We start from the raw sequence: 9,812 nt of genomic DNA on the forward strand, positions 1-9,812 counted from the left end.
TAAGAAATATGGCCCAATCTTGGTAAAGATGCAAGCACTGTAGACAGAAAGGTGTATATGGGACTAAACAAACATGTGGCAAAAAAATCCATCCCGATTTTTATGATGTTACATGCCATATTTAGAATGTGAAGGCATTTGAAGAACCATGCTTTTCAGGGAACATGTTTTATCTGATGTTCTTCCAAACTTTCAGGATACAATGATAGTGCTCACAAACTATTTTTCACCTCTTCCCAGAACTCAACTTTCTCTTTAAAGGCCCACTGCACTACTTGTAGCTACTTGCGCCCTCTATATAACAAACAATGCCTAATCGGTGACCATTGGTCCCCCATGATCCTCTTTTTCTTATGTTAACTGAGAGCTGAGTTGATGAGATAACCACCTGTCCAGTGACTTTGCAGGGCAGTCTAATCCCTCCTGTAAACTGCGGAAGATAAGCTTTAAGGATATGTTTTGCCATCAAATAAGCTTTACAAAATCCTATTTGTAGTATATCCAAGTTCTAATCTATTTTCCATTCAGAGTCAGGGTATGTCTAGCTTCTTATCTCCAATAATGTTTTCAAATACATGTATAAGAATTTTTCCACATGTTACCTCACTCTCTCTTTCAAAGAGAAGAGGACGGGATTCAATCCTGGTCATCATTTCCTGTAGCTCCCTTTCATATTCTTCTTCACGGGTTCTCTCAGATTCTCTGCAGGTAAAGAAATATATTTTCAAAATATTGACATCAGTGAAATTTGAATATTTGTTTTCATATTGCGTTCCAAGTAGGTCTCATTGCATCTTACGTATGTGCAGTATATTCGATCAATTCATTGATACTAACAGACAAACCAAAAAAAGGAAAAAATCAAAGAGCAAACACAGACAAATAGAATATGTGGTGTATGTTTCAAGAACATACCCTTGATTCCTAGCTACCTTGTGCATTGCTCAACACAATTAAGATATAACCTGTAGGGCTGTAACAGTATTACCAAATTTATTTAACTTGTCCTTCTACATATAAAATTTGCACAATTAAAGTTTAATACAATAACTCAAGTGCAATCAATTGCCTTATGGTTTTTCTTCTTCCATATATACATGGAGACTTTCTCTGGTTTCACTAAATTTGCTGTATATTTTGTGATACAATTATTTAATCAATTTGTGTGAAACACTTGATGAAGGAAAACAATCCATGCTAAACCAATTCTGAATTATATTCTGACAAAGATTGGCCTAGCTAATCACATGTTACCTGTGCTGTCTGAGTTTCTCCCTGTTGGTTGACTCCAGGCTCTGTGATATGTCATTGGCTCTAGCTTTGCTGGTGATGAATCGCTGTAGTTTCTTCTCCTTGTATCTCCTCTGTCTCTCCTGCTCCACCTCTTTTCTCTCCCTCTCTGCCCTCTCCATCTGTGTCTTGCTCAATGCACTCTTCCGAAGCTCAGAAGCATTGGTCGTCTTTGATGGGAGAGTATCACCCATGTCAATGGATCTATATTTAATTAAAGATAAAAATAATATATCTAGCTATTCAACTTATGTAACAAATGTTCATTTCTTAGTGAATGATCCATAAGTTTCATTAATTCTTTTGTAAGGAAAACAAAATTGTTTCCATTTTAGCTAACACAAGAGCAGAGAATCTACTACAGAACAGTAAGTAGTGTCAATAGGCATTATGACAAAAGCCACAAGAACATTATTGTTATTTGTGGGCTATATCAATTGGAACCGAATTCCCCCAAAAAGTCCACAGATGGTGTGACATTGGAATAATAGTTCTTTACTATACTAGAGGGACTGAAAACAAAATAAAATGTGTTTCATGATACTGGGGTTTTTTTCACCAGCAAAAACAAATAAAACTTATATTGTTGGCCATGGTACAATATTGCATCTACTCATATGTTGGGCATACCTTCGAAGAGAAGCAGACTTGGACAAAGAACCTCGAAGAGCCTCTTTCTGTCTCTCCTCTTCCTCCTCCATTTCGAGCAGAGCCCTAGATTTACGGGATGGAATTCTTGCTGTCCTGAGATTAAAGGGCTCAAAGACAGTCGGATCCTTTTCTCTCTTCTTCCTCTGAACCTCCTCCTCAAACTTCCGGTGTAGTTCATCATAGTCTGGGATCTCTCCATTTACCTTCAAATCAAAATAAAACTTGTAAGTTAACAACATTTAAGTCAAGTTTTTTTGATAATCTTTACTCAAATTCACACAATGTGACAGGAAGAGTGCGTAGGAAACTGCAACATAAAACTGATTTCTCTGATTAATCAAAATTAATCAGTGTGAAACAAGCAGAGTAATGCTTTTGCAATTTATCAATCGAAAGAGGCGCTAAAAAGAAAAATGATCTTTACAATGAAAATAATTTTATGCAATGAAAATAATATAAAAGTCACAAAAACAATTTCTGAATAGCATGAATGTTAAAGTACTAAGTACAAGTGTCTGAACTACATGTATAAACCATGCTTTACAGTCATGTTTTGAAGAATTTTTTTTTTTTAATCATTTATTTTGTTGAACGACAACTATTCACATTTATGCTTCTTGCCTATAATGAGGAAATGTATTAGTTTACCTGGGGCCTAAATTTGTGTTCTGTTGTGAGGAAGGCCTGTTTCTCCCTGTTTTTCTGCATCTTCATTCTCATCTTGCCATCAGTATACTCCTTGCCTCTGATCTGCATGTTGGGAGGGAGCGAAGATTGCCTTAACATCTCCTCAGCTCTCATCTTGATCCTGATCTTCCTGTATTCTTCTTCCTCCAGAATTTGATCATCAATTGTTGGATCAAAGACAGATCTTGGAACTGGTTTGGCCTTGAACGAGGGTGTCTTTGACCGCTTCAATGACAGAGGAACACTGGCTGATCTTTGGTGCTTTTTGGTCTCGGTCAGGTTGAACGGTTTTTGAGTGCTTGTAAGCTTTTTGTAGCTCTGTTCCTGATTCTTTTTTGACTTTTCAATTTGTTGATCCTTGATCTCATCATAGAGTGGTAGGAAAGTATGAGCTGGAACTGGTTTTGCTTTGAACTTTTTTGGCACTCTATTTCCTCTTGCTTCTCTCGATCAAGCCGTGCTTGTTCAAGCTCCATGGAGGCTCTAGTCTTCTTTCGTTCTTCACTGGATTCCCTCACAGACATGGTAAAAGGTTTTGGTATGGTAATCTTAGGTGACCATTCCTTTGCCTTGCTCTGTTGAGTTGAGCTGCTACGGGATGATGCTTTAGACATACTGCGAGAACGTGTTGCATAGGAGTCAATGCTGAAATCTTCCCACATATTGTCCACCACAGCAGCTGGGGATCCAGGCTGCTTACTCAAAGATAGATCAAGTGAAGTATTTACACTGGATATTATATCTTCTGTGGTAGCTGAACATTCACTACCACTCCAAGTGACATCACTCCAGTCAGGCTTTTGCTTAAGGCCATGGGTGCCATTACGTGCTGTAGATCTTGACTTTGGCCGGTCGTCAGTCCACGCCGTCTGAGGTCGTCCACTTGGTGGCTTTGATGACATGTCTCTTATATCTCTCGGCAAAGCTGACCATGCCGGTAAACTTTGGTTAAATGTCTGCATGTGGTCATCCATGTGCTTGTGCTCATGCTCTGCTACATATACTGGACCACTCTTTGTCATCCCTTTGACCTTATCTATTCCATTCATGTAATTCATACTCAGGCTCCAATCATTGGCACTGCCATTTCCACCCATTTCATTCCTCACTTCATTTTCAAGTTCTTGTCGTTTTCGAGAAACTTTCTATTATACCTTTTTTCAAGGGAACAAGAGTTACCCGATGTTTTTCTTTCAGCTCTTTCAGTCGTTCGTAAAATCTTCACTGCTGATGTTTTCCACGTCATTTGTGAGCTGATCAATAAGTGCATCTTCGTCCAATGAGCCAACACCAAATCCCATAGAATGGGACTGAGCAAATGATTCCTGGCCATCATCATGAAAATTAGAGCCGTTATACGAGGCTAAACGTGCATCTTTCTTGTGTTCACGACTTCTGGCTAAATCCCGATCCAATTCGCTTTCTGGTAAGTTCGAATATGGATTTCTCGGCCTTTTAACACAAGAATTCGTAACCATCGACAAGGAATGTCCAGTTGCCATGTTGATCTTCACAACGCATTAATTAATTAACGACGCGCCGCGCGCGCCGTTCGTACAAAGTACAACTAAACGTGCGACACGACAGTTCCGTATGCCGCAAGTTCACTCCAAATCCAATCCTTTTTCTTGCACCGATCCCGACATTTTTCTTCTTTTACATCAACGCTATAATATACCGTACCCTGCCCGGTTTCCGCCCGATGGGCAGTTTTTCTCAGATAACTTCTCTGAAAATGAATTATACAGGCGCTAATGTATACCAATTTGTTGCCGAAATTCTAGCAAATCTAGCTATGCCATTCTTACGCCCGAAATCATAAGCGATTGTCCGTAGCGCGCCGTCTGCGTGAGGCATTTTCCTTGCCTAATTCCGCCTAGACCCGCCCTAATTCCGCCCGATGGTGGGCGCGCATCAAAAGTATAGAAAAAGGAAACATCTCGGGTACACGTTAGGCCAAATCAAATTGCTTCCCAGTAGAATTCGATCTACATGTTATTTTGATAATTGATATTTCTTTCTTTATTTCTTCCTTGCCTCTGTAGGCCTAATGCAAGTGCAGTTATTTATCAGTTCTGATCTGGAAAAACAATTTTGTACTGCCTTTGGAAAATCCTGCGACTTGTCTATGATGTTTTAATAATGTGTTCAGTCAAATCTTCAGTGTCATATCGCTAATCGGGAGAGGGGAAGAAAAAAAAATCCACAATAACAACATTTTGTCAAAAAAAAACTACCACTATTAAAGAAAAACACTTTGGAAAGAGAGTAATGGCACTTCATTTTTTAAATTTTTTTTTAAAAACTGCAAAATTATTCTCGACATCTCTCAAATCTTGATTAAAAAATAAATTAGCGTATATTTTTTAGGATATTGGTTGGAAAAGCATAGCATTTTCGTCATAGGAATTATCATCATCGCCGACATCGTCTAATCATCATCATTAAAATTTTAGGGTAGGCCTATGTGACGCAAATGTGGTTTCCTGTTTGATTATTTGTTCAAGACTTCAAGTTGTTGTGTTTTTGTTTTCTAGTTGTTCTAAATTATGCAGTATTTTATGCATTCAATAATAATAGTTCAACTTGAAAGATAAAACTTTCCGAAATGATCTTGAAAACGAAGTCGTCGATTCACTTCCATGGGGGGGGGGGGGTGGGGGGGGGGGGGGGGGGGGTAGTGAGCACATTTTTTTTTTTGATCCTCAAAATTTTTTCAATTTGCACCCCCCCCAAAAAAAGGTAAAAATCACGTGATTTTACATGATTTTTTTTCTCAAGGGGGGGGGGGGGGCGGGATCCGCCACTGCCCCCACCCCCCCCCCCCACATTTTCTACATAATGCTACATGTTAAATTCATCCATTCATCTATTTATTTATTCAATATTCATTCATTTTATTGCCGAGAGATATTTATGTTATGGATAGAGATGAAAAATGTTCACCTTTTATTCGCCATAAAACTTTCGCAAAACTAACAACGTAAGAATCACCTTAGCAATTTGAAAGGCCTGACAGGCGTATGCCCTTAATGTATTATTTATACTACTCTTTCGATAGCCATTCATATAGGTTTATTTCACATGAAACAACAGACTGGGATTTTAGTTTCTACCCCTATATTTATTTTATTCACAGTCAACTGAGGGAAATTTATGGCAGCGAAAATGTCATGATTCATGTTGGTCATGTTGGTAAAATTAGATAACACACAAACAATTGAAAAAAAAATGAAAAATAATTATAGCCTAAAGCATAGAAGTATTAAGAAAGAAGGATATAAAATTGAAGAGGGAGACTAAAAGAAAAATGGGGAAAAGGAGGGGTGTAATCGAAGAAACATCCTGTATCGTATTATAAACAAGCACTCTTTTCGCTACAAAGCCACGACGCTGGATTAAAAGGCGACACAACATGAATACAAACTTTTTGCAAATCTATACCAACCCTGGCAACTTTTTTAAAAGCCGGACCTATTTTTTGTCATTGGGATCACTGTCGGAGAACCGAACTTCAAGCATTTCTTAATATCAATCATATCTAATTTTGTCACAAATTTAACTTCATGACTAGTAGGCCTACATTAAATTACAAATCAATAGACCACATCGTTACCCGAAATTGTCGGTTGCTCGAACGAACGGCCAAACATCATTGCAACATTCTTCGGGGAGGGGGGGGGGGGGGGCTTCAATCCCGGCCTCCCACCTTATTCGCCTATCATAATAAGGACAATTACACCCCAGAAAACTACTCCCAAGGATAATTACCCAAATGACAATTACCCCTCGACGACTCAAACTACGCCCAGAAAATTACCCCCGATGACGATTACCCCCATCTCTGAAACTTAACCCTATATAGGACATGACCCCCCCCCCCCGGGACAACCAAGAACAATACCCCCTGTTCATTAAAGGGGAAGTCAACCCCGATAATAAGTTGGGTAATTTTTAGGGGGAGATCATTTTCAGGGTGGGGGGGGGGGGTAAAATTATTATCTATCCCAACATCGTATAAACGATGTTCACACAGGGAAAATTTTCTATAAACATGTTTAAAACTGTTGAGTTAAACACGTTTATACTAATCATCTCTAGATACGATGAATTTAGCTGTGTGTGAAAAGGCTGCATGTTATTGCAATGACGACCTTCGTCATTGCCTTGTTTTCGTTCACATTCTGCCCCATAAATATTCTTCTTATCTTCGTCAGAAAATCGCATTCGTTTTGCACGTAGTGCTTGTTATTCCTAGTTAGGTGCTTTTCTCATGTCCATTTCCTTTCAAATTTTATTTATGGTCAAGGGTGAGTTTATGTTACCCCTGGGGCAATATGTCTTTCCACAGCCATTCTCAATGTTTTCAAAGTAGTAGGCGTCATGATTCTCAGTATCATTATATGGCTGTATTCCTCTTTTGTTATGTACATAACAAAAGAGGAATACACCCTTGACCATTTTATTATTGTTTTGGTTTCGGCCAGGAATACAGACTGGTCAAATGGCCTAATCCATCAAAGTTATGAGTCATGTTTCGGGCTATACTGTAGGACTGGTAGGATTTCCCTGAATTCAAGTTCGGGGGGAACATGAAAGGAAGTGGACCTGTTGACCAATGGGAATTTAATATTGTATGACCCTTCCACTTTCTCAAACTGTTGCCCACTGGCGTACCTATGGGGGGCAGGGGGCAGAGTGCCCCCCCCCCCCCCTGACGGGCTCCAGGGGGGAAAAAAGAAAAAGGGGAAAGAAAAGAAAAGAAAGGAAAGGAAAGAAAAAGAAAAAAGGAAAAGGGAAGAAAAAAGGAAAGAAAGAGAAAAAAAGAAAAAAAGGAAAGAAAAAAGGAAGAAGAAGAGAAAAGAAAGAAAAAGGGAAAAGAAAAGGAAACGAATAAAAATGGGGAAATTTTAAAAAAAAGACCATGGTCGTACGCACCAGGGGGGGGGGCAGTTGACCCCAGATATTTTGAAAACGTACAGTTTTTTTCCTGAAAATGTAGTGTAGGCCTATACCAAATCCTTCAATTCTACTTTTGAAAATGCAAAAGTACCCTCTTGACCAGTTCGGTCGCTCGAACTCCCTTCACTCCTTTTGCTTTTGAGATTCTTCGAAAACTTTTAACGCATCTTTCCCCCTCCCCACCAGAAAAATATTCCGCATACGGCCCTGAAAAATTAAAACAAATGAAAATAGGAAAATATAAGTGATATAACAAATTCGAAACTCTTCGCTGGCGCGAACTGCTTGCTAGCCTATTTTGTATTAAATGTTTTCACTTGCTCGTCCCCTGAAAAAAGAAAAGGATTAGTATTGCCTAGAATACAATTGTGCCTGCCCCGACCTGCAACCATGGCAACAATAACACACAATACAGTGCGTCCCAGAAAAAGCGAAACCGAGAAGTATCGATGTTTTATCATAACTTAATCACAACCATAATGAATGAATGATACATATTTGGAAAGCTTAGAGTCTCCTCTTTCAGTTGATGCTACTCCGATGATGCATATTTCACGCATGAGTGATTAAAAGCAATTTGAAGGAAGGAAACCAAAAAGACATTTGGCGGGCGGTATCTGAATTTCGAAGAAAAATTCACATTTCTAGAAAGTTGAGTTTCTGCCCTTTCATATGACACCTCAATCAGGAAAAATGAGCGAGGAATAACAAAGTTCTGTTTGTTTAAAGTAGCCCTACATGTTCATAATTTTAACAAACGAATTCGTTTTCACTGGGTGCTTGCCGTAGCAAAAAGCAGATTTGACAAAAGACTCAACTCCGTTTCGTTGACAATCAGCCATGCATGAAGACTCTCGTCTACGGCTGATTGTCAATGAAACGGAGTTAAGTCTTTTGTTAATTTCGTTTATTGATACGGCAGGCAGCCAGTGAAAACGAATTCGTTTAATAAAATTATGGAAATGCAAGCACTACTTTAAACAAACAGAACTTTGTCATTCCTCGCTCATTTTTCCTGATTGAGGTGTCATATAAAAGGGCAGAAAACTCAACTTTCTAGAAATGTGAATTTTTTCTCGAAATCTAGATACCGCCCGCCAAATGTCTTTCATATGGCTCCGTTAGTCTCATTTCACAACGCCCCCTATCGTCAGAGCATGGTCAGATTCAGCAGCCTAACATGTTAGGCTATGGACGTTTTTTTTAAAATCGTTAAAAATTCATTTTTTGTTTAAACGAAAAGCACATCCACCCGACGTACGTTATCACTAGCTCTTTCATTGGAGCCCTCATGTCTAATTGACTTTTGAAAGTTCACCCACCGTAATTTTTCAAAATAGGTTGCAAGCTCGTCCTTGCCTATAAAACACATTTGAAAAAAGTCTAACTTTGGACTCAGTTTACCAAGCGATTTGAAGATTATAGGTCGAGCACACGAAACATAAAAAGCATGAATTATCATAGATCACTTCTGCCTATTTCGTTTTGTCCATTTCATCCAACCCCCCACCGTAATTTTTCCATTTAGTAAAAGCAAACATTTTGCAGATTTTAGCAAAAACATGAATATTCATGAACGGTCAGACATACAGCCTTTAGTACGTAACGTATAGTGAATGGGAATGTGCGATGATCCGTGTAGGAGGTAGAGGTCAGTGGTTTGTGCTGGCAATGTTCACGCGAGCGAAAATGAGACAATCGGAGCAATATGTTGGTTCCTTCCTTCAAATTGCTTTTAATCACTCATGCGTGAATATGCATCATCTGAGTAGCATCACATGAAAGAGGAGACTCTAAAGCTTTCCAAATATGTATCATTCATTAATTATAGTTGTGATTAAGTATGATAGAACATCGATACTCTCGGTTTCGTTTTTTTCTGGGACGCACTGTATATGTAAATGTTGCTAAAAGAGACTAATTCATTTTTCTAGCTCGCTACACTCGCTCGCAAATAAAATGAATAGACATTGCTTTGGAAACAATTGCCCACCCTTGACCTGCAACAATATCATTAAAAATGGAAGAGTTTTTTCGCCCTCTCGCCAAAAAGGAATTGAATCGCGTAAACGCGATTGCGTCCATCCTGACCTGCCCCAATAAAAACAAGTTTATTTATTAATTTCTATTAAAAGAGAATTTTTTTGTTTTGCTTGCTCGCTATGCTCGCTCGCCAAAATGGAGTTGCCACCGCTAACGTGTCCGCCCCACCTGCAACAACC

At 38.9% G+C, this 9,812-nt stretch overlaps 1 protein-coding gene across 1 annotated transcript in view; it reads right to left on the bottom strand.

Annotated features, from left to right (window-relative positions):
* LOC115929646 (protein FAM161B-like) overlaps window positions 1–3,769 on the bottom strand; it is a 6,351-nt gene extending 2,582 nt beyond the window's left edge. The window contains 5 exon segments of the mRNA XM_030999290.1: window positions 603–702; window positions 1,255–1,494; window positions 1,921–2,144; window positions 2,590–3,050; window positions 3,053–3,769. Coding sequence (XP_030855150.1) covers window positions 603–702; window positions 1,255–1,494; window positions 1,921–2,144; window positions 2,590–3,050; window positions 3,053–3,725 — 1,698 coding nt within the window. The 5' untranslated portion in view covers window positions 3,726–3,769.
* Between the last annotated feature and the right edge of the window lie 6,043 nt (window positions 3,770–9,812).

The sequence above is a fragment of the Strongylocentrotus purpuratus genome, unplaced genomic scaffold, assembly GCF_000002235.5.
Source record: "Strongylocentrotus purpuratus isolate Spur 01 unplaced genomic scaffold, Spur_5.0 spur5_scaffold_5, whole genome shotgun sequence".
Lineage (NCBI taxonomy): Eukaryota > Metazoa > Echinodermata > Echinoidea > Camarodonta > Strongylocentrotidae > Strongylocentrotus > Strongylocentrotus purpuratus.